Source organism: Vipera ursinii (assembly GCF_947247035.1).
Source record: "Vipera ursinii genome assembly, chromosome: 10".
Lineage (NCBI taxonomy): Eukaryota > Metazoa > Chordata > Lepidosauria > Squamata > Viperidae > Vipera > Vipera ursinii.
In genome coordinates this window covers 7,779,509-7,805,690 of record NC_139520.1, presented here as the reverse complement: position 1 = coordinate 7,805,690, position 26,182 = coordinate 7,779,509, and the positions used below count along the sequence as shown (strand labels likewise).

The window sequence follows — 26,182 nt, the reverse complement described above, 5'->3', positions numbered from 1 at the left end:
ATTCATCCTGCTCTGTGCGCACTTTTGCTGAGCAATTTTTGGGTGCAAAATTAGCCAGCTGGCGCAACTTGAGTCTATTACAGATAGGTCCTCCGATTACGACCACAATTGAGCCCAAAATTTCTGTTGCTAAGTGAGACAGTGGTTAAGTGGGTGTTGCCCCATTTTACGACTTTTCTCGCCACAGTTGTTAAGCGAATCACTGCAGTTATTAAGTTATAGTAATACTGTGGATACTAACTGTCATTTAGTGACTGTTCAAAGTTACAACGGCACTGAAAAAAGTGATTTATAACCGTTTTTCACTTTTATTTATTTATTATATTTTATTTATTTATTATATTTTTATACCGCCCTTCTCCCGAAGGACTCAGGGCGGTGTACAGGGCAATAAATATAAAAACAGAGTACAAAAGTTAAAAAACGATTAAATATTAATGCCCAAGTTTAAAACAGTAATTAAAAACATTATTAAAACCCCAACCCTAACCCATCAAATGACCTCCATGCTCACGTGATCAAAATTCAGATTGCTTGGCAACTGGCATGTACTTATGACGGTTGCAGCATCCCCCGGGGGGGGTCACGTGATCCCCTTTTGCGAGCTTCTGACAAGCAAAGTCAACTGGGGAAGCCAGATTCGCTTAATAACTGTGTGACTAACTTCACAACTGCAGCGATTCATTTAACAACTGTAAAAAGAAAGGTCGCAAAATAAGGCAAAACTCCTTTAGCCAATGCCTCACTTAGCAAGAGACATTTGGGGCTACGTTGTGGTCGTAAGTCAAGGACTATCTGTATAATTGCAACGATTAGAGGACTAAGAATTTAAAATGTAGATACCCAGTCAGAAAAAGTAAAGCATTTCAACTCAAAACTATATGAATTATAACTACAGTTGTTATTGAGGTGAAGATAAGCAACGGACAAGGGAGTGTAGAATACAGGTAATCCTTGACTTAAAACCATTTGTTTAGCAACCTTTTGAAGTTGCAACAGGATGGAAGAAAGATGACTTAGGACTAATCCTCTTATTTACAACCATTGAGGCATCCCCCAGATCACAGGATCAAAATTCAAGCACTCGGCAACCGTTATGTATTTAGGATGGTTGCAGGTTCATGTGATCATCATTTGTGATCTTCTCAATAGGTTTCCAACAAATAAAATAAAACCAGATTTGCTTAATGACCACCCAATTCACTTAACAACCGTGGCAAAAAAAGATAAAATAGAGTGTGACTCGCTTAATAACCGCCTTGCTCAGCAACATAAATTTTGGTTGTAGGTCAAGGACTACTAGAGGCTAAAACAGATGAAGAATGGTTGCAGGAATTGGGTATGTCTTGTCAGTGAAAAGAAGGACCAGGGGTGACATGATAGAAGTTTTTCAATATTTGAGGGGCTGCCACAAAGAAGAGTGGGGTGTGTGAGACCTATTTTTCAAAGCACCTGAAGGCAGGACAAGAAGCAACGGGTGGAAACTAATCAAGGAGAGAAGCAATTTAGTATTAAGGAGAAATTTCCTGACAGTGGGAACAATTAGCCAGTGGGATGGGTCGTCTCCAGACGTTGTGGGTACGCCATCACTGGAGGTTTTCAAGAAGAGATTGGAGAGTCATTTGTCCGAAATGGCCATAGGATCTCCTGCTAGAGCAGGGGGTTGGACTAGAAGACCTCCACGGTCCCTTCCAACTCTGTTATTCTGACTACATTTAAATGAAAATCTTGGAGCAGGAAGGAGGCTCTTCTTCCTGCCTTAAAGGAGGAACCACTTCACCTTCTTAAAAGCAAGAAGGAAAGGAGATTGAACCAGGACTTGATTCAGTTTTTGCTTCTCTCTTCCAAATGCCAACTGCAAGGAAGGCAGTGGATCCAACTCATATAAAGGCATCGAACTGGGAAGGGCTGTCCCGGCCAAATCCAAAGATGAAAAGACCAAGAATTCTGGATCAGATTCCCTGTCATGTATCTAGCAAACCCTTTTGCCCCATTGCAAGTAAACCCATTGCAATAAAACTAGAAAACATCTGAAAATCTGTTGCCAAGATTTCTCGTTTGTTCGCTCAATCCCAGCATCTGAAAAGCCACTTACCACTACTTGGAATTATTGTGCTGAACTTCCCTGTGTCTCCCATTCTGCTGCATTTCGGTTATCAAAGGAAATAATGAATATTAAAGGGGGGAGAGAAGAGGAAATTAACTGGTGAAGAGGGGAAAGACATTGGAAGAATGACTTTATGGTGCGTCCAGCCATATTTTGCAGCTTGGCAAAGGGCCTTAATCTCCACTTAGCATGGGGTTTATTGCTGCAAACCTCCAGGTTTAAGCTGTTCATTAAAAAGTAATCACATCCCTTTGTGTACGTTTGTGCGCACGTGGACTGGGCAATTTTTTTTTAGAGCGTTAACTCTGGTTGCTGCTACTAGAGACCAACCTGTACAACAAAGGCTCGGAGTTTGAATCTGTCTCTTGTCCAGACAGGGGTCTTTGGGTCAACAATGCCCGTGTTAACCTTCCACCCCTTTCAAAAATTTTAACTTGTTTTTTAATCTTTATTTCTAAATTTTAATCTGTTTTTAATCTGCTATTTTATTCATGCATTTATATGGTTTCATTATGATATTGTAAACTGCCCAGAGTCACTTAGATGACAGGATAATATAGAAATTAATGATTGAAGGGTGGAAAGAAAGAAGGAAGGAAGGAAGGAAGGAAGGAAGGAAGGAGAGGGAGGGAAGGAGGAGGGAGGGAGGGAAGGAAGGAAGGAAGCAAACAGGGAGGGAGGGAGGCAGGGAGGGAAGGAAAATGAGGGAGAGAGGGAGGAAGGAAGGAAGATGAGGGAGGGAGATGTATCTCATTCAAGTTATATTAAAGAAAGGAACATAAAACCAGCTTTCCTATCTAAGTGTCCTCATTAACTTCCACTTAATTTTTAGTTCTGAGTACGCCAATGCTCAACAGCCCAACACTGTTTGTAGGCAGATTCTGCCAACTCTGTCCTCCGAATAAGAAACTGGCGCCTTTTAATCATTTGCAAACAGTAGTCCAGACTAATAAAAATTGATTAAAGGACAATGAAATCTGATTCCACTTGACCTCCATGCTGACAAGGCCAGCCTACCATCTCTTGTCAGATCCCGATTACGTACGCCAATGCCAGCACCTTGGCAAGCACCAGCCAAATTACAGAGCTGCAATCAAGCAGGGAGACAAAATCAACAGCGGCTGCCTCCCAAATTAGATTAATAACATCCCCGCCTCGCTTGTGGTTTCCAAGAAAAAGATTGCCTGAAGATACACGATTTTCTGCAGAATACCAGAAGTCTTACATTGCTATCAAAAACTTCACACGTGGGAACTCTTAACTTTCTCCACCTTTTGTGCAGGAAGAATTAAGCACTTCAACCCCAGGCTGTGGGGCTGGCTTCTGAATTCTGTTGGTTGGCCATGCAAAACCATCACTTGGAATGGAATTTTGGGCATTCCTTGGGGTGGAGATTGCAAATTTTTATCATAATTTCTCCCTTAACTCTCCAGCCAAACCAGGCTATATGTTGCAGGCCTGCCTCTTTCACTGGAAAGTTTAAAAGGTCCCTACAGGAGATTTGAGAAGCTAAGCTTCCATATGAAAGCACCCAAAAGAAGCCACCAGTTGTTAAACCATGTTTAACGTGGATTTAGCATAGTTAGGGACAGTTATGTCGATGAAGATTCTCAGTCACCCAGGTAGACTGGACTGGAAGTGGAGTCATGACAACAGAGGTCCAGTTACCGTGACTCAACTTTCAAACTTAGGGATGGATAGTATAATTATTTTACTTTTTTTTTTTATTGAAAAGTTTTACAATACAATACAATACAATACAATTTTCCATTAAAAACCCCCATCCCCCTCCACCCTCCCCTCCCTACCTCCCCCCTCCCTCTTCCCTCCCCCTTTTTGCATCATAACCATACTGGCCCCAAAAGCGCAGAATATAGGAAACTGAACTTATCTTTTCTTGGGATACAACCATGGTTACCTAGGATCAATTTGAAAGGGTGCGTTCACACATGTTTAACTCAAAAGTTTATCAAGATCTGCTTCCATCACTCATCAAATGGACTTAACCCAAAGCATAGGCGTGAGAGAACTCATATTGAGGTCACATCCAGCACATTAGCATTGTGTCAGTTTGTTATATTATGACACATGTGACATCTTGCCTGCTGTTCCATATGCACACTATGTCGGCTCATGAGCTGTAGTATATTTATTCGTTTTATGGGGTTTATAGACTACTCTGTATAGGGCAGGGGTGGGGAACTTTGGCTCTTTTATGACTTGTGAACTTGTGGCTGGCTCAGGAATTCTGGGAGTTGAAGTCCACAAGTCATAAAAGAGCCAAGGTTCCCCACCCCTGGTATAGGAGAATCTGGGATGGAGTTAAAAGAGGGATCAGCCTAGAATCCTTACATAGCCACAAGCGGATGAAGTCCAACCTCCATTGACCCGTATTTAACTCCAAGCAGATGCAGATGTTGAGAAGAGTCCTGTGTATGGGCTTTTAGCAATAAATCAGTTTCACTGGACCTTCACCTGTGAACCTTATGTCTTTCCTGCCTGACATCTGACAGCAAATCACTCAGAGGTTCATACACATCTCAACTTCTGCAAAGTTGAATTAATAACATCAGCATTGACCTAATTGGTTTCTCTTTAAACTAGCAAATCACAATCTAATTCAAGGCATAAACCTAGCTGGAGGTTGCTGGGCAAAACAAAAACCATTGGAAACAATACCTCAATCCCTTGGCTAGATTTCTACCTCAAATTAAGCCATGATTTGTTTAATGGGGATGGTGCTGAGGGAGAGAGATATCAAGGAAAGAATTCAAAGACTGGGGGGGAAAAGAAGAAAGAACACAGAGATTACAGAGTCTTTTTTTTCCCAAAGGCAAAAGCCTAGTTTAAAGAGAAAGCGCTTAGGTAAATGTTGACATGGTCACTCACCCTTTGTTTCCATTAAAGCTGAACAAAATCATCAAACACACTCCTGTTTTCTCCAGCAATCTCTTTCCCTCCACCAAAGTAAATATACCTATATGAAGGTCTGTATGGAAAGGCCCATTTAGAGGATGGCAGGAGAGACAGAAGGCTCAAGAATTATTAATAAAACAGGACTCTTGTTTTACTTTTATTTCTTATCTTGTAATGATCTCTAGAGAGGAAACATCTATCCTTTTGGCAAAACTAGCATTTGTCATTTAAAATTCTGTGGAGATTCCAAAAACTTTTGCGACATGATAAGTTAACAAACCACAAGTTTTGCTGTTGCTGTTTCGAAGGTTTAATCTTTCAGCCCAAGATAGAATCCATCATAATGGAATATACATCCACCATGCTTTAAGCTTCTACAAGTGGAGATGCACACAGATGTACCGTTGCAAGATAATCATCATCATCATCATCATCATCATCATCATCATCATCATCATCATGGGCATGGCTTAAGATGGGAACCATCAAGAAAGAAATGGAAGGCTTAATACTGGCCGCTCAAGAACAAGCACTACAAACTAATGCCATGAAAGCGAAGATACAAAAATCTACCGACAATCCAAATTGCCGACTTTGCAATGACAAAGTTGAAACTGTTTCACATCTAATATGTGAGTGCAGCAAAATCGCGCAAACTGATTACAAGGCTAGACATGACCGAGTTGCCAAATTAATCCACTGGGCATTGTGTAAAAAATACGACTTGCCTGTGTCCAAAAAGTTGTGGGAACATAGGGTGGAAAATGTTGTCAAGAATGAGAGGGTGAAGATCTTGTGGGACTTTTGAATACAGACAGATTGCCATTTGGAACACAACACATCAGATATCGCAGTCATAGAGAACCGAAGTGTACAGTTGATTGATATCACTGTACCAGGAGATGCCAGAGTTGAAGAAAAAGAACTGGAAAAAATTGTGAAATACTGCAACTTGGCCATCGAAACTGCAGGATTATGGATGAAACGTGTAACAGTGATACCCATTGTCATCGTGGCACTGGGAACTATGTCCAAAAACTTTGCAAAATACATCAAGAAATTGCAGCTTCCTGCAATAACTCCAGCAAAGCTACAAAAAAACTGCACTACTCGGAACATCTTACATTTTATAAGGAGATACCTGGTTGATACCTAGGATGCTGGCAGCAACCCATGTCAACCATTAGTGCCAGTCAATCTGAATCTTCAGTTGACTGAGGTTCATGTTTAATGAATAAAAGTTTTATAATAATAATAATAATATTTTAAAAGTTGGAAGGGACCTTGGAGATCAGAATCTGGTTCTTAAACCTGATAATACGGTATTGCAACTACTGTTGGAAAAAGCCAATTCCCAGAGATCTTCACAAAGACCTCAAAGCAAAACTCTTTAAGCAGATCATTTTTGGCCTTATTTTGAGTTCAGAGGCACTGCCCACCAGCATAGGTACTTGGATACTTAGAAGTTACCATGCTGGGAAAAACTGACCAATATCATTATCTGTTAGTGAAGTTAGTAAGGTAAAGGTTCCCCCGCACATGCGTGCTAGTCGTTTCCGACTCTAGGGGCCGGTGCTCATCTCCGTTTCAAAGCCGAAGAGCCGGCGCTTGTCCGAGGACGTCTCCGTGGTCATGTGGCCGGCATGACTGGACACCAAAGGCACACGGAACGCTGTTACCTTCCCACCGTAGTGGTCCCTATTTTTCTACTTGCATTTTTACGTGCTTTCGAACTGCTAGATTGGCAGAAGCTGGGACGAGTAACAGGCACTCACTCTGCTACAGGGCACTCGGGATTCGACCCGCCAAACTGCCGACCTTCTGATTGACAAGCTCAGTGTCCCAACCCACTGCGCCACCACGTCCCTTTTGTGAAGTTAGTACATGTAGGTAAATAATTTTGCCACATTTATCCATTCTCAAACTTCTCTCCGTCCTGTTTCTGCCACCATGTGCAATCCACAGCCAAAATGCAAGTGTACTCTCCTGCACATTTATCCTCTCTATTTTATGCCTTCTTTGCTGGTTTTCCCCCCCCCCCTAATAATGCACATCTTCTGGCAAGCAATTTTCTTCCTAGTATACAATTTTGATCAAGGATGAGTGTTTAGATAAGCGCATTCCTCCATTAGGTACATTTTCAGTTCAGAATACTATGGCACAAAATAGAGAAAAGAACAGAGGGGGGATAATTGCAAAAAAAAGGTTTAAGACGAGAGTGTTAGTTATGTCTGCGTTACAAATGATAAACAACCTTTGTTTTTCCCCAGTCAAAAATAGCTTTTGAGTTACGTAAAGCAAAGGACCTGTATCATATAAAACTGTTTTATATAAAAGACCTTTCTGTGCCGCAGAATGGAATCGTGAGCTTGGGAAAATAAAGCGGCAAACCAAAATGTTTAAAAATGAGCTGCCAGCAAATTCAGAATATTCTCAAGCGTTTTTTGACAACGCTTAAGCTATGCCAGGCTTCTTGTTTCAGAATAACCACAATGAACAAGTGACTAATTCCAGATTGTTCGTTATCTGGCTGGACTGTTCTACTAGTTCTCTTTCACAATGACAAGATGGAATTTGCTTTTGAAAAGTTTTAAAGGAGGGGGGGGAAAGTCCTCTTGCAGTTCTTTCCCTGATGAGTTAAGTTGGCCAAGGGCTGTGTGAAGGCCTTTTATTGAGGACAGTAATCTCTCCAGCCTTCAGCTGCCTCCCACTTTTCCAGTAAACCTCAAAAGAAAACAACAGGAAACTCCTAAGGGCTTTTACTGGTCTTATTGTTAGGAGAAAGTTTCTCTTTGTCTTTTTCTGTAGAATTTCACTCTCTAATCTCCCTGCCCCCAGCTTTGCTGGAGAACCTAGTAAATTCATTGGTCCTCAACTCTATAAAGCCCTTCTCTGGGACTTCCTCTGCATCAAAAAAGCCGCATTAAGCTGTTGTGATCCATCAGGTGGAAAGCAAATCCATGCTCGTTACCCAACCACTGAGAAATCGGCTTTTGCAGCCTGGAAATTACACGTTACCTTTCCCATTTAGACAAAACTATGTCATTATTTAAGCGCCACCACTTCCATCCTTCAACAAACACACAGGCTGTTCTCCACCTAAAGTTAAACCAAAAGTCTGGCAGAAAGAATAAGGATACGTTTGGTGGAACATATATTGCTCTCTCTTATAACTAGGTTTTGCTGAATAAATCATTAAAGGCTGAATTTGTGTAACATTCCTAAGTCATGATCTGCGAAGAAAGAACAAGATTTACACATTCTGGCCTAAGATAAATTGATCCATGCTTTGATGCAGTGTGACTTGTGAATCAAATCTGATATTTCTGCTCAATTTGCATAAATATCATTAAAAATGGTCGCTTTCGTATTCTATTTCTCCAAGGAACTCTAGGCAGTTCACTTCTCATTCATAATTTACTAATGAAATGGCCGGATATGAACTGAATAAATATTGAATGAAGTTTAGGGTTTCTAGGAATTCTCCATTAAGAATAATGGCTGGAAATTGGACAAAGGAAGGGCTAGAAAAGAATATAGTGGGTGTTTACTGCTGATGTCAAGAACAGGTAAATTGTGACATCCCCTCCCCCATAAAAAAAACTAGCGGTAAACTATAGCTTCTTGTATCCCTTAACACTGTCATTCTGATTAAGACTTGGAAGTTGTCATTCAGTAAACACAATAGATTTCCCCAACTCTGGTTTAGACCAGAGTAAGTGAGGAGAAGCAGAATCTTCAGGCATGCAAATCAGCTGCAGATGAAATATACTTTGATTTAGCTTGGCAGACCATTAAAAAAAACCCCAACCTTTATATGGAAGTAATGGATGGAATGGCAGAAAGTGAAGAGGAACTAAAGAGCCTCTTGTTATGAGTGAAGAAGGAGAGTGCAAAAGTTGGGTTGAAACTAAACATTAAGAAAACCAAGACCATGGCATCTGGCCCTCTCAATTCCTGGCAAATAGATGGGGAAGAAATGGAGGTAGTGACAGATTTTATTTTCCTGGGCTCCAAGATCACTGCAGATGGGGACTGCAGCCAAGAAATTAAAAGACGCTTGCTCGTGGGGAGGAAAGCAATGGCAAATCTAGACAGCACACTAAAAAGCAGAGACATCACCCTGTCAACAAAAGTGCGTATAGTCAAGGCTATGGTCTTCCACGTTGCAATGTATGGCTGTGAAAGTTGGACCATAAGAAAGGCTGAGCGCCAAAGAATTGAAGCCTTTGAACTCTGGTGCTGGAGAAGACTCCTGCGAGTCCCTTGGACTGCAAGGCGATCAAACCGGCCAGTCCTAGAGGAGATCAACCCTGACTGCTCTTTAGAAGGCCAGATCCTGAAGCTAAAACTCAAATACTTTGGCCACCTAATGAGAAGGAAGGACTCACTGGAGAAGAGCCTAATGCTGGGAAAGGTTGAGGGCAAGAGAAGGGGACGACAGAGAATGAGGTGGCTGGTTGGAGTCACTGAAGCAGTAGGTGTGAGCTTAAATGGACTCCAGAAGATGGTAGAGGACAGGAAGGCCTGGAGGAACATTGTCCATGGGGTCGCGATGGGTTGGACACAACTTCGCAACTAACAACAACAATGGATGGAAACTAATCAAGGAGAGAAGCAACTTGGAATCAAGGAGAAATTTCCTAACAGTGAGAACAGTTAACCAGTGGAATGGCTTGCCTTCAGAAATTGTGGATGCCTCATACCTGGAGGCTTTTAAGAAGAGACTGGACAGCCCATCGTCTGAAATGGTATGGGTTTTCCTGCTCAAGCAGGAGGTTGGACTAACAGACCTCCAAGGTCCTTTCCAATGTTGTTATTCTGTTAATTTTTATTTCTGTTAAGTGGCGTTCTACCATTGCTACATTGTGGTCTGAAATTCACATAATTATCAAGCCTTTTTAGCCACTTATCAAGAAGTCATGTTTTTCTTGGCTGCAACTCCAATATTTGGAATGCATCAAGAGCGGTGTCTTACAGTTGCTACATTCTGATCTGAAATACATTGGATTATCAAGCCCTTTTTACTCACTTATCAGAACCTCATGTTCTTCTTGGCTCCACCTCCGATACTTGGAATGCAAGAACACAACAAGAATTAAGGCCAATTTAGACAGGGAGAGGCATCATCCAATGATTATACAACACTGGAAGAATCAATTTATCTCCAGCACTGAATTGCTGATGTGTTCTCTTTGTCCGTGTCTGAACTTGTTTTTCTTCAACAGCAGGGACAAGAAAAACCATTTTCCAAAGCTATTTTTTCTTTTCTTTAGCATACAAATTTCCAAACCTTTCCTTTCCCGTCTCAAACTTAAACTACAGAGAGTTAATTTTAGAATGTAAATCACCAATTTAGTTTACATGGTTTAGTAACTGTATAACCCTGCATGACCACAACTGAAGGAAACAGATGTTAGAACCAACCCAGAAAAGCAGTTCTTCTGGAGACAGATCAAATATTAACCAGACTAGAAAAATTATTAGGATGTTATTTTGCAGATTACAATAGCTTGACGTAACACTGGTTGGGCATCTGGGACTTGTTCAGCAAACGAGTAAGATAATGCCCCTATGTAGCTGGTTTATTCCATTTAGAAATAAGTGACACCCCCCCCCAAAAAAAAACCCCTGCCAACTAAAAAGGACCACTCTGCAGCCAGCAAGATCAGAGTCCAAAACGATGTAACTGAAACCGTTTGTCAGCTGCAAATCCATGTTTAAAAAGCCACAGGAATCGTCCGGTTCGGAAGACATAGTGCATCATCACATTTTGGCTATTTTAGACCAGCATGTTCAACAACTCGAGTGCAGCACTTTTCAGAGCAAGCAACAAAATTTCATTTTTAAGGTGTGCCAATGTGCCCACAGTAAAAAAGCAACAATAAAGGTTCTCTCTCTGTCTCTCTTTGTCTCTCTTTCTCTCTCTCTCTCTCTCATCTATCTATCATTTGTCTGTCTGTCTGTCTGTCTATCTATCTATCTATCTATCTATCTATCTATCTATCTATCATCTGTCTCTATCTATCATCTGTCTATCTATCATCTGTCTATCTATATCTGTCTATCTATATCTGTCTATCTATCATCTATCTGTCTATCATCTGTCTATCTATCATCTGTCTATCTATCATCTCTCTCTCTATTTATCTATCATGTCTATCATCTATCAATCATCTATCAATCATCTATCATCTGTCTGTCTATCATCTCTCTATCCTATCTATATCATCTGTCTATCTATCTATCTATCTATCTATCTATCTATCTATCTGTCTGTCTGTCTATCTAATCTATCATTTATCTATCTGTCTATCTATCTGTCTGTCTGTCTATCATCTATCATCTGTCTATCTATCATCTGTCTATCATCTATCTATCTATCTATCTATCTATCTATCTATCTATCTATCAATCATCTGTCTATCTATCTATCATCTATCTATCTATCTATCTATCTATCTATCTATCTATCTATCTATCTATCTATCATCTGTCTATCTATCCATCTATCTATCTATCTATGATGGATACAGTACACTGATTCTTTCGAATTTTGCCACAAAAGACTAAAGACCGTTCAAAGTTTCAATGGCACTGAAAAAAGTGACTTACAGCCCTCCTCACACTTACAAGCGTCACAGCATCCTCACAGTCACGTGATCAAAACTGGGGCGCTTGGCAACTGGCATGTATTCATGACGGTTGCAGCATCCCGAGAGTCACGTGATCACCCTTTGCCATTTTCCCAGTCTGTTTCCAACAAGCAAAGTCAACGGGTGAGGCCGGATTCGCTTAACAATCACACGGTTCACAACAACTGCAGTGATTTGCACGGCAACCAGGGCAAAAAAAAAAAAGGTTACAGAATTGGGCACGACTCACTTAAGAGCCTCATTGCTTAGTCTGGTCCCAAGTCAAGGACTGCCCGTACTGGGTATGATCTAACTCAAGGTTTTCTTTTAGGGATGTGTAAAATTCAGGCGATTTATAACCAGAAATGCCCCATAAGGTTGACTCAGCCTTCCATCCTTCCCAGGTAGGTAAAACGAGGACCCAGATTGTTGGGGGCAATTAAGCTGACTTTGTAATAATGCCGCTTGGGGTGTATGTGAAAAGCCCTAACAAGCAGGCATATACATAGAATGAAGGCTACTGCTAAGCTTGTAAGCCACCCTGAGTCTTCGGAGAAGGGCGGGATATAAATGGAATTAAAATAAATAAATAAAATAAATAAGTAACACCAGCTGCCTGCAATTAGTGCAGGTTCGAGTCCCACCAGGCTCAAGGTTGACTCAGCCTTCCATCCTTCCGAGGTAGGTAAAATGAGGACCCAGATTGTTGGGGGCAATTAAGCTGACTTTGTAATAATGCCGCTTGGGGGTGTGTGTGAAAGCCCTAATAAGCAGGCATATACATAGAATGAAGGCTACTGCTAAGCTTGTAAGCTGCCCTGAGTCTTCGGAGAAGGGCGGGATATAAAAGGAATTAAAATAAATAAATAAATAAATAAATAAATAAATAAATATGGGATGGTTTGGAAACAAAACAAAACAAATCAATGAATTTAGCACATCCCTAATGTCTTTTATTAACGAGGAAAGAGAGAGGGGGGAACTCAAGAACATTCCAGGGACTCCCCCCCCCTTTCGGATTATCTACTTTAAGGCACACAATATACAGGAAGTTCACAACCTACGGCCACAACTGAGCCCAACATTGATGTTGCTAAGTGAGTTTTGCCCCATTTTACGACTTTTCCTGCCACCTTTGTTTAGTGAATCATTGCATTTGTTAAAATACTAACACGGTTGTTAAGCAAATCTTTGCTTGTCAGACGGTCGCAAAACGGGATCGCGCGACCCTGGGACACTGCGACCGTCATAAATGCGAGTCAGTTGACAAGCATCCGAATGTAAATCATGTGACCGTGGGGATGCTGCATAAGGGTGAAAAACTGTTGCTAAGTCACTGTTTTCCGTGCTGTTGTAACTTCGGACGGTCACTAAATGAACTGTTGTAAGTCGAGGACAACCTACAGTTTGCGTATCTGGTGTAGAATTTTGCGAGCCCTGCTTTTTTCCATATCCGTGATTTAAATGGGGGTGTCCAACCTTGACAACTTGAAGACTTGTGGAGTTCAATTCCCAGAATTCCCCAGCCATCTTGAAGACTTCTGAACTTCAAATGGGGGAATTCTGGGAGCTGAAGTCCACAAGTCTTCAAGTTGCCAAGGCTGGACACCCCTGGTTTAAACAAAGCACCGCTTAGTGCAGTCTGTGAACCCAGCCTCTTCCTGTGTCATGAAGGCCGGGAAGATTATATCGCCTGTAATCCACCTCCTCTTCTCCTTCTTCCTCTTCCTCCTCCTCTCCTCCTCCTCTTCTCCCTCCTCCTCCTCCTCCTCCTCTTCTCCTTCTTCCTCTTCCTCCTCCTCTCCTCCTCCTCTTCACCTTCCTCCTCCTCCTCCTCCTCTTCTCCCTCCTCCTCCTCCTCCTCCTCTTCTCCTTCTTCCTCTTCCTCCTCTTCACCTTCCTCCTCCTCCTCTTCACCTTCCTCCTCCTCCTCTTCTCCTTCTTCCTCTTCCTCCTCCTCTCCTCCTCCTCTTCACCTTCCTCCTCCTCCTCTTCACCTTCCTCCTCCTCCTCTTCACCTTCCTCCTCCTCCTCCTCTTCTCCTTCCTCCTCCTCCTCCTCCTCTTCTCCCTCCTCCTCCTCCTCCTCCTCCTCCTCCTCTTCTCCTTCTTCCTCCTCCTCCTTCTCTTCCTCCTTCTCTTCGCCTTCCTCCTGCTCCTCTTCTTCTCCTTCTTCCTCTTCCTCCTCCTCTACCTCCTCCTCCTCTTCTTCTCCTTCCTCCTCCTCTACCTCCTCCTCCTCCTCTTCTCCTTCCTCTTCCTCCTTCTCTTCCTCCTTCTCTTTGCCTTCCTCCTTCTGCTCCTCTTCTTCTCCTTCTTCCTCCTTCTCTTCCTCCTCCTCTCTCACCACAGTTGTTCAATTCAAAACTATAAGCATTCAACTTTTCAACAAGCAAACCAACGAAACGCCCTACCCGGAGAGCAACCCCATACTATTCGTTCCAAACAGCTCCCGAAGACCAGAATCCCCCTCCCGCTCGGGATTGGGCGACTACCCAGCCAGCATCTCCCAAAGGAGGGGAAGTGTGGTCCAAACCCTCAGCCCTGAGGGGGGAAAGGGCAGGAGGAAGGCCACTTGAGGAAAGAGTTGGCCTGGCTGTGGCAGAAGGAGGGGAGAAGCGCTCGCAAGGCTGCTTAGGAAACTCCCGCGCCCTCCGGAAAGTTACCCGCCACGCCGCCCAGCGCCTCCCCGCCTCCCTTTGAGCCCTCTCGCCTCCAGCGCCCCGCGAGCCACCTCGGGCATCGCTTCCCAGCGTTGGCCAAGCGCCTCGCCAAGCGCCAGCCGAGAGCGGAGCGCCCGAGGCGCCGGGAAGCCAGCCCCGCCAAGCCCCGCCAAGCCCCGCCACTCACCGTCGGAGCTGACCGAGTCGTAGGGATGGCGCTGGCGGGGCGCCCCGTCCTCGCCGGGCTGGCTGTAGTCCACCCAGCTGAGCCCCTCCAAGGCGTCGTAGCCGGCCCGCGCCTTGTCCTCCACCGGCACCACGGTGAAGTGCGGCATGGCCGCGGCGGGCCGTCGGAAGAGAAGCCCCCGCTTGGCTGGAGCGCTGGGCTGAAGCGCCGCCGCCGCCGCCGCCGCGCCCGGGGCTCGGCCGGAGCAAGAGCAGCGCGACCAGGCGAGCGGGAGACGCGGCGCGGCAGCCTCGGCCGAGCCAGGCTGGCATTCCAGCCGCCTTGGGTCACTTCCTCCCAGGAAGCGCGGCTCGGCGACGCCCCCGCTCCCGCTCCCCGGGACTGCAGGGCAGGCGGAGCGCGCGGAGGGGAGGGCAGGGTCGGGACGGCGCTGGGGAGGGGGCTCCGACTGGCCTCGGCGCCGGCAAGCGGGGGGAAACATTTTGGCCGGCGCGCTCCGACGCGCAGCCGCCCCCCCCACACGAGCTCCGGGAGAAAGTTTGGTAAAGTTGCCCCCGGGCTCCTCTCCCTGCCTCTTCTCGACCTGGCGCGCTGGATTCACACGTTCCCCTTTGCCTGACTCGCTCGCTTTTGCAGCGCGACCCTGAACCTCGCCCGACGAGTCCAGGGGGGTCCTTGGGGTGCTGTCTTGGCTTGATGGTTTCCTTGCGCACGTTTCGTTAGCCAAAGTTGGTAAAGTCGCCCCCGGGCTGTCTCCCTGCCTCTTCTCGACCTGGCGCGCTGGATTCACACGTTCCCCTTTGCCTGACTCGCTCGCTTTTGGAGCGCGACCCTGAACCTCGCCCGACCAGCCCAGGGTGAAAGTTACACACGCCCCTGCCTCAGAGGCAACCCTGGCTGTTTTGAGGGGAGGGGTTGTGTGAGGGCAGTTGATTGGGGTTTATTTATGGCTCATTGTGTTCACAGTGTGAACGCTGTGTCTGAGGGGTTGTGTGAATGCAACTGACTGCGGTTTATTCAGCACACCGTGGCATATTGTGGAGTGTGAACTCAGCCTCTGGGTTTGAGGTGTGTGAATGCAAGTCATTGGGGTTTTATTCAGCAAACCATGGCTTACTCCAGAGCGTGAACTCAGCCACTGCAGCTGCCAATAACTCCGCTATAGTAACAACATTCTCTTTATTTAGAATTAGACATTTCCATGTCTTCACACCGACTGCTAGGTAAATATTTATCTGAGAGATCCGTTTGCTAGTTTTATGCTGGTGTCGCCCGCCTTACCTGTGATTTGTTAAACCAAACATAGATGGGTTCACATATTGCATGGAGGTTAGTGGTTTTGGCTCAGCAGGCTATGTGAGCAGAATCATGGTAAATCATGGTTTATCATGGTTGTGAACTCTCAGGTTTCTTCCATTATATATACAAGATGGACAGTATTTCATATTTTATTGTTATGTATATGTACAGGTGTGGGTCTATACATGTGTTGTATGTAGTATGTTTTAGGTGCGTGTCGTGTGTGTTTCACTTTGAGAGCGGGCAACTAAATTTCATTTTTGATGTGTGCTGTTGTGTCAACAGTAAAAATGAGAATAAAGATTATCTTATCTTATAAAGCAGTCCAGTGTGATTTACTAAATAAACTCAGGATATAGTGTAACGTGTGAACCGAGATATAGTCTCTGGGCTGTATTGGACTGGGGAGAGGAATGCAAAAGGGTTTATCCTCGTCCATGTTCACTCTAAATATCCCTTTGAGTTTTACAGCTAATGACAAATGCTGTGAATTGCAGTTTGGTAATTTGAATTTGGACAAACTGGGAACGTTCATCTTGGATTCTTCGCATTGAACAGATAATTGTCCCTCTGCAAGGGATCCCAGGCTTGATAAGCCATGCAGACTAATTTTAGCCAGCTTGATGGAGAGACAAAAAAGTAAATAAATAAATAAAAATTTATTCCCCACCCCCTCCTTTTTTTGCAGGAAAGTGCCTGCAAAATTCCTTTCCACAGTTAAGGGAGAAAAGTAAAGGTGTGGCCCTGATTATAAAACCAGGTTGTGGGGAAGAACATACTAGCTGACCCTTTCCCAAAGTTTTGCAGGGAGCAGAGGCAACTGTGTTAAGGAATTTGGTGAAGCCAGGAAAACTAAAACATACGAAGAGCGGCTACGGGACTTGGGTTTGGCTTGTCTAAAGAAAAGAAGAAATAGGAGAGACATGTATCTGCCACAAGGCAGAGGGGGCCAGGTTGTTCACCAAAGCACCAGAGGGAAGGATGAGAAACAAGGGTTGGAAACTGATCAAAGAGAGAAGCAACCTGGAATTGAGGAGAAACTTCCTGACAGTGAGGACAATCAACCAGTGGAACAGCTGGCCACCAGAAATCGTGGGCGCTCCATCACTGGAGGTTTTTAAGAAGAGACTAGACAGTCACCTGTCTGAGACAGTATTGGTTCTCCTGCATGAATAAGGGACTGGACTAGAAGACCTCCAAGGTCCCTTCCGAGATGAGCATCAGCCCCTAGAGTTGGAAACGACTAGCACGCATGTGCGGGGGAACTTTTACCTTTACCTTACTATGTATATGTGTGTATATGTGTGTGTGTATCTATATCTATCTATCTATCGATCGATCGATAGATAGATAGATAGATAGATAGATAGATAGATAGATAGATAGATAGATATAGTCATGCCGGCCACATGACCACGGAGACGTCCTCGGACAAGCGCTGGCTCTTCGGCTTTGAAACGGAGATGAGCACCAGCTCCTGGAGTCGGAAACAACTAGCATGCATGTGCGGGGGAACCTTTGCCTTTATCTATCTATCTATCTATCTATCTATCTATCTATCTATCTATCTATCTATCTATCTGAGCCTAGATAATACTTGATTTTATTGATAAAGGAGAATATTTGTAGCTCAGGGTTGAAATGAAGGGTTCTTGAGGATCTCTGAGTTTGGTTGTTTTCTTGCAGACGTTTCATTACCAAAGTAGGTAACATCAGTTCTAGAAGGGAGTGGGATTTGTGAGGAGGAGGAGGACTGTGGGGTCCTTGGTGCTCTCTGAGCTTGGTTGTTTTGGTGCAGATGTTTCATGATCCAACTAAGCAACATTATCAAGCCCAACATGCTGACTGGCACCACTTTGGCTGGATTGTTGCACTGCTGATGTTACCTAGTTTGGGTAATGAAACATCTGAAAGAAAACAACCAAGCTCAGGGAGCAACAAGGACCCATCATCATCATCATCATCATCATCATCATCATCATCATCATCATCATCATCATCCCTCCTCTTCCTCCTCTCCACAAATCCCAGCCCCTTCTAACACTGATGATGTTACCTAGTTGGGTAGTGAGACATCTGGAAGAAAACAACCGAGCTAAGGGAGCAACAAGGACCCAACATTATTCTCCTCCTCCTCCTCCTCCTCCTCCTCCTCCTCCTCCTCCTCCTCCTCCTCCCAACCCCACACTCTTCTAACACTGATAATGTTACCCAGCTGGGTCATGAAATGTCTGCAAGAAAACCACCAAGCTCAGCGAGCAACAAGGATCCCATAGTCATTCTCCTCCTCCTCCTCCTCCTCCTCCTCCTCCTCCTCCTCCTCCTCCTCCTCCTCCTCCTCCTCCTCCTCCTCCTCCTCCTCTCCACAAATCCCAGCCCCTTCTAATACTGATGATGTTACCTAGAGAGTACCAAGGACCCCTCATTTGCTTTATGTGCATAACAATAAGCCAAGATTATGGAAGGATGATTCAGGAAACAGGTGGTAATTGCTTGCTTTGCATATAATAATAATAATGCAGATTAAATGTTTTATTTGGCCTGCAAGAGAAATCATTGCTTATCATTTTGCCTTGCCTGGAAGAGATGTGAGAATAAATGAGGATGATTTAACCTACTGAGTTAACCTTTATCTCAGCAATTCAGCTAAGACACAAGCAAGGGTGTGTTTGACAACAGGCCAGACCTGAGTAATTTTTAACTTTGTGTTGTTTCACTGTGGTTCTTTTTGTTGTGCAAACCCAGATGGTTGCATTGTAGCAATGCAGTAACATTTGGGATATTTTGGTAAACAGAGCTTTAAAGTTACTAAATTAAATGTATTCTGCAAATGCAATCCCAGGCCAGCAAATAAAGAAAGACCTGGGGGTGAAGAAAATGGATGGAAAATTCAAAGGGAGAATTTCAGAAAAGAGTTACGAGCATGGAATACAAGACGCTGTTCAGAAACATTCAAGCTTCTAGAAATTGAACAGAAAGCCAAGACGATGCATATGCCATAAAGAATTCTCAAGCCTTTCACTTATTCTTCCTCAAATAAAATATAACACAAAGAACAGATAACTTTTTCTTACTCTCTATTCCTCCATCCTGGCTATTTTCCTTACAGGCAAAAGTGAAAATAAAAATATTACGGCTTTTCTGTGCACAGAAATACTGAATGGTGTACAGATTTCCAGAATGGTCCACATCTGATTCTAGCTTTTTTTTTTTTGGTAAGGACTCTCATCTTCCACTTAAAAAGTTCACAGGATTTCTCTGAAACAGGTAAACTTTCCACGAAATTTGGTTGAAAGTGATGAAATCCTCTGATGCTCCTTAAGAACAATTTCTCTGGTTTTCCCAGACCATTTATATAACTGATAAGTAGCATAACTGTAGCTCCATTCCTACATGAGTGGTCCTCAACCTATGAGAACATTTGAGCCCAAAATTTCTTTTGCTAAGCCAGAGAGTTTTTAAAATGACTTTGGCCCCATTTTACAACCTTTTTTGCCACCGTTATTAAGGGAATCACTGAACTTGTTAAGTTAGTAAGGTGGTTGTTAAGTGAATCTCATGTTGACTTTGCTTTGTCAGAAGGTTGCAAAAGGGGATCACATGACGCCCCGGACAGGGCAACCATCGTAAGTATGAACCAGTTGCCAAACATTCGAATTCTGATCACGTGATCAGGGGGCTGCGGAAAGCCTGTCAGAAGTCACTTTTTTTTCAGCGCTGTTAGAATGTCACTAAACAAGTGATTGTAAGTTGAGGACAGGCTATAATTGAAAAAAAATGTATACCCTTGAATTGGGAAGGAATATGCTCTTTAAAAAGGAACGAATGTGGGAAAACCTGATCTTATCCCATGTGCAGAAGTTTCTCAGGCTTTCGGAGAACACCCCCTTAAAAAAGCACAATCGAAAGCATTTGGATTACATTTGATCTGAATCTAATTTTACCTTTCCTCCTTCACAAACGAATTGGCAAGGACTTCCTGGACCTAATGGCTTCCTCTTTCCAGATGCGTGACTACAGATTGATTTCCGGCTCTTAGTAAAGGCTAATTTTGATTTATAGGGTAAATTAGATCAAACATATGGAGGTTGATACAATTATTTTAAACCTGCTTTTGACGGGAACCCCTCTTGATTTATGTTTGGTGCTGGCTTCTGCCTCCTGGTCTCCTTCCTCCGTGATCTATTTTTCTATCCTAGTCTTTTTATCACCCGGGTGGGCAACTATAGCAACTTTATGACCTCTGGACTTCAATTCCCAGTATTCCTGAGCCGGTCCTGAATTCTGGGAGTTGAAATCCGGAGGTCATAAAGTGGTTACAGCTGCCCACTCCTGCCTGATCACAATTGGAGGTAGTCCCTGACTTATGGCCACAATTGAGCCCAAAATTTCTGTGGCTAAGTGAGACAATTGTTATGTGGATTTTGTCCCATTTTACAACCTTTCTTGTCGCAGTTGTTAAGTGAATCACTGGAGTTGTTAAGTTAGTGATACAATTTGTTAAGCGGATCTGGCTTTCCTATTGATTTGCTCATCAAGAAGATCGCAAAACATGACCCCAGGAGACTGCAGCCGTCATAAATATGAGTCAGTTGCCAAGTGTTGCCAAGAATTTGAATCATGTGATTATGGGGATGCCGCAACGGTTGAAAAAGTGCGGAAAATGGTCATAAGTGCCGTTATAACTTTGAACGGTGAATAAATAACCTGTTGTAAAGTTGACGACGATCTGTATTCCTGATGGAAATTAAAACCCTACAGACCCTGGGATGGTTTTCTTCTCTTTCCACATCCATAAATCTTTACTATTCCTCCCCTTTCGTACCTCCTACGAAGATTAATCCAAGGTGGTGGCTGGGACACATGTAAAAAGATTTCAATTCCTTTGGTTGTGGACCTTCTCTTGATTTTTTTTGACCCCCTGAGATGCTGTTCTCTTTTTTCGACCCCCTCCCATTTTCTTTGACTAGTGATCATTCAAGCAGAGAGAGATGGTTTGGTGTAGTGGTGAAGGCACCAGACTAGAAACTGGGAGACTGGGAATTCTAGTCCTTTCTTAGGCACAAAACCAGCTGGGTGACCTTGGGCCAGTCATGCTCTCTCTGCCCAAAGAAGGAGGCAATGGTAAACCACTTCTGAAAATCTTGCCAAGACAACTACAGGACTCGTCCGGGTATTTGTCACTGAGAAAGCCAGTTTGTGTACTGGGGTGATTATGTCAAGCTCGAAGCGTGTGTATGATGTTGCCACTATTATTGCTTCTCAGCTGGTCAATACAGTAGGGGGGAGGAGATGGGGGAATGGAATGCAGGCTCCAGTCAGCCTGTATGAACCAAGGACGTCTCAGCAGGTGTTTGCCAACCCACAGAGACACTTTCTCATAACAATATTTTGACACTTGATTGGACAAGGTGACCTGCACTAATAGCGGGAGGGAGAATTCTATACTTTAATTATAGTGGTTTGCATGGGAAATAACCAGAGCTGGTTTTGCTTTCATCTGTGCTGACATGATGTACTCAATAAAGTTTTGCATTAAGAGATTGGATCGTCTCAACAGTGCTTGCTCAGTTGGGTTCATCAGTCGGACCTTGATAGATTAAAGCATCAGATTACAAAGCCAGAAATCATGAGTTCTGGTCTCATCTTAGGCACAAAGCCAGCTGGGGGACCTTGAGCCAGGCTTCTGTCTCAGCCCTAGGAAGGAGGCAATGGCAGACCACTTCTAGAAAACCTCGCCAAGAAAACTGCAGGGTTTCATCCAGACAGTTTCTGAGAATCGGTCATGATTGAATGGAAGGGAGGGGGGAAATTTCCAGCAGTAGACGATAGCATATGGAAGCCATGCCTGGAGGCTGTTCTTGTATTGAATGGAAGTCCTATGAAATTGGGGAAAAACAATTCCAGAAGTATCCAACGGCAAATCACAAGATGAAGATAAAGGTTTCCCCTGCCCACCCATATACAATTCTAGGGGGATGGTGCTCATCTAGGAGTGGTGTACTTTAGCAGAGAAAGACAGTGTTGTCTGAAGATTCTTCCATGGTCATGTGGCCAGCATGTTTATATGCCAAGGCCCATGGAATACTGTACCTTCCCATTGAAGTGGGAAGTACCTATTTATCTACTTGCATTTGCATGCTTTCGAACTGCGAGGTGGACAGGAGCTGAGGCATGGAGAGGACACACTGTCACGGGGTGCTCGGGTCTTTAACTTGGACTGTCAGCTTTCCAGCTGACAAGCCCAGCATCTTTAACCTCTGAGCCATTGCACCACACACACACACAGGCAAGCCATAATAATGTGTCAAATCCTGCATCAATGCAGTCATCATATAGAACTCAACTTGAAAGAGGTTTTTCTTCATACTTTGAGGGAAACAAATTTGGGACAGGTTGGAATGGAGAAATACGGGGCTCTTGGCTCCTATTCCCATTTTCTGGGATGCAGGCAGTGCTTCTAATAAATGTCATTAACAGGAACAGGATGGATGGCTTAGCCAAGCTGAGTGAACAATGCAAGATATTTTTTTGTTGTTGTTGCTCAGCTGCTCCTAGGCTGTTTCAAGAGCAGCAGCCTGGTTTTTATTAAGAAACGAAAAAGGAAGCTGAATACAACTTTCCTTCCTCATGCTGTAAATCGCCAAGGCAGACTGTGTAGGGACTCTGATTGTGAGTAATGCCTTAAGACCTTGGCAGACTTTGCCTGGCCATCATTAATCCGATTACTCCAAATTTTCTGGGTTCACACAGTTAAACAGGCTGAAATGGCACTGACTCTTCCCTTCGGGAAGGTAATTTTTGCTGCTCGCCATAAAACGATGCAACCTGTTTCCCATCGGCTTATATTTCATTGTGTTTGACAACCACAGTGTCTTCTTTTTGGGTACATCCTGAATTTTTCACGTTGGGTTGAGCACTTGTTACCGATAGGTTTAGACTGCAGTTTTTCTCCCCCTCCCCTTTTGTTATTATTGATTCGTATACATTTTATATTTATTTCTCAACTGTGTTGGGGTTTTTTTGGTAGTCCTTTGTAGCCATTTGATTTAGTTTTGCATTTTTCTGTTTTGTTTTTCAAACTTGTAAAAGTATGTAAGTTAAAAAAGAAAGAAAGAAAGAAAAAAAACTTTTGGAATAAGTTCATTGGCCCATGGGCTTGCATACTGCTTCTGAACCCCCAAATCTTGGTCCCTACAAGCCGGATTAAACTTAGGGAAGAAGGCTAGAAAATATCTTGCCTTAGGGCAGGGGTCTACAAACTTGGCCCTTTTATGACTTGTGGACTTCAACTCCCAGAATTCCTCAGCCAGGCACCCTGATTTAAGGTATCAAACGTCTTCTGCACAACTTGTAAACTTGAAGGCGTCTTTTCTTCAAGTTGATTTTGGAGATGAGTTTTCAAGTTTTCAAGTTGTGCACAAGATGTTTGATACCTTAAATCAGGGCTCTTCAAACTTGGCCCTTTTATGACTTGTGGACTTCAACTCCCAGAATTCCTCAGCCAGGCATGCCTTAGGGACAAGAATGGGAAAGGAATTCTGCAAATATATATATATATATATATATATATATATATATATATATATATATATATATATATATATATTTCTTCCATTCAATTGTGTCCAGTTCTCAGAGACTGCCGGGGCACATCGCTGGAGTTTTCTTGGCAAAGTTTTTCAGAAGTGGTTTACCATTGCCTCCTTCCTAGGGCAGAGAGAGAGAATGACTGGCCCAAGGTCACCCAGCTAGTTTCGTGCCTAAGACAGGACTAGAACTCCCAGTCTCCCAGTTTCTAGCCTGGTGCCTTCACCACTACACCAAACCGGCTCTCGCTGCTTGAATGATCACTAGTCAAAGAAAATGGAAAACAGGCTGGAAAAAAGGGAAATGTTTGGCTGAAGGTCACCCAGCTAGCTTCATGCCCAAGGCAGGATTAGAATTCCCAGTCATCCAGTCTCTGCCTGATGCCTTAACCACTAGGCCACACTGGCTCTGCAAATGGGCTACCACCACAGAAAAGGTTCCCCCCCCCCTGGTAGAGGCATACCTCACATCCTTTGGTAGGCCAACCTGGAAGAAGATTTGGCCGTTTTATGACTTGTGGACTTCATCTCCCAGAATTCCACAAGTCATAAAAGGGCCAAGTTTGAAGAGGCCTGGTTTAGGGCTTTAATGTTGAAACCACACTCTGATTTGAATCTGGAGACAGAGGCAGCCAACCTAGAGAATGGAGAGCTGACAAAACTCCACGAGCTTTGATTGAACAACGTGTAGGAAGCTCCTTCTTTCTAAAGAGGAGGGAGAAAAACAAGAACGTGACCAAACATATTGCCGGCTTTTTCCCCAGAGACTCAGCTGAAGGCCCCCCTAACAAAAGGTCATCGCTCAATTCAGAAATAAACTTTGCAATGTAGCAACTCTGTGTTATTGCCCAAAAGAGGAACTTTCTCAGAAAGGATTGAGCAAGACATTCTCCTCCCAGCTTCAACACGGGCTCAGGCAGAAACTGGGGTGGGGGAGTAAGGGTACTTCCACCATGAATCTTCTGCCCCTCCACTTTTGTTATGCTGGGAAGGAGCTGAGATGAATATAAAAAAAAGCTATTGCAGTAACACGATCAGGGGACTGAAGTCTAAAACATATGAAGAACGGTTGCAAGAATTGGGTATGTTCCACTGGTTAATTGTTCTAACAGTCAGGAAGTTTCTCCTTAGTTCTAGGTTGCTTCTCTCCTTGATTAGTTTCCATCCATTGCTTCTTTCCTGCCTTTAGGTGCTTTGGAGAATAGCTTGACTCCCTCTTCTTTGGGGCAGCCCCTGAGATATTGGAAGACTGCTATCATGTCCCTTCTCGTCCTTCTCTTCATTAGACTAGACATACCCAATTCCAGCAACCATGAATGAAATAATAGGATAGGATAGGATAACATAGAATAGGAATGAAATGGAACAGAACAGAACAGAACAGAATGGAATAGAATAGGAATGGAATACAATACAATACAGATATAGGATAGGATAGAATAGGATAGAATGTAGATATCATGTAGATATAGGATAGAATATAGTTATACAGTAGATATATAGATATAGAACACAACAGAACAATTATTTAGTAAAATCCACGAGAGGGCGCTACCATCCAGTAAATGACTTTCAGACTAATTAACTCAATGAATTATTATGGGGTTTTTTTCAGCCCTGCTGGACTGCATTAGCAAAAGTAGTGTCCTGTATGTGACTTTTTGCAACAGTTTCTCCTACTTACACTATATGAAACTAAGACCTGACTAGGGGCATTTTCACACCTGCAATGTTCCCATTTCCAAACATTAACAAGAAAAGTGTGTGGGCAGGAGCTGAGGCAAGGAACGGGAGCTCAGAGCAGTTCGAAAGCGTGCAAATGTGAGTAGATAAATAGGTACCACTTCGGTGGGAAGGTAATCGCGTTCTGTGTGCCTCAGCATATAGCCATGCTGGTCACATGCCCATGGAAGTGTCCTCGGACAACTCCCTCAGCTAAGAAACGAAGGTGAACACCGCTTGTGTAGACACAACTGCACAGGGGAAACGTTTACTTTTAGTGTTACAACATCCCTTTCCTTGGTTCCTGGCTGGACAACACATTTTCAACTCACATCTCCAGTCAAAGACCTGATTCTTTTCTGCTTATTTGTGCTATTGTGTAGTTCTTTGATGTGTAACAAGTAATAATGCCAATTTTATTCTAAAGGAAGCCAGAACAACATTTAAATTAAATATCCTACTGAAAGATCTCAGGCATTTCCCACTTACTGTATTCATACAGTCTGTTAATTCATGGTTTAATCAAGGCTTGTTGAACAAACCACCACAGTGGATGGTTTCTTGCATCACGTTAACCTGTAAGTATGATGTACAAATGATAGTGATGCTATCCATTCAGACGGGTCCGACTCTTGCCGATTCTATGGGCCAGGTCTCTCCACATACAAATCATAATCACTGGATTCGCACAACATACTAAATTAAATCCAAAGAAACCATATTATAGTTTAGAGAGATGTGTGAATAAGCCTGAGCCACTGGGTATTCAAGCTGAGTTATGCAAACCTATAAAAATAATAATAATAATAATAATAATAATAATAATAATAATAATAATAATAATAATAATTTTATTTGTATACCGCCCTTCTCCCGAAGGACTCAGGGCTTAGCATGAAGCAAAGGATGTATACGGGTGAACATAAACTAGTAGGGTTAAAATTGTCCTAGTTAATGGAGTTAGCCGAGGTGGCAAAACTGACTGTTTTGGTTAAAGGGAAGAATTTATCTAGTTTTCAATAAAAGAGAATATTTATAGCTCAGGGCTGAAATGAGGGCTCTTTG

At 43.4% G+C, this 26,182-nt stretch overlaps 1 protein-coding gene across 2 annotated transcripts in view; it reads right to left on the bottom strand.

The window, feature by feature from the left end:
- Nucleotides 1-14,809, bottom strand: part of SLC12A4 (solute carrier family 12 member 4) — a 51,296-nt gene extending 36,487 nt beyond the window's left edge. For both annotated transcript variants that reach the window (XM_083370626.1, XM_083370627.1), the window contains exon 1: nucleotides 14,508-14,809. In XM_083370626.1, coding sequence (XP_083226752.1) covers nucleotides 14,508-14,655 — 148 coding nt within the window. In that variant the 5' untranslated portion in view covers nucleotides 14,656-14,809. The remainder of the gene's footprint in view (nucleotides 1-14,507) is intronic.
- Nucleotides 14,810-26,182: the final 11,373 nt, after the last annotated feature.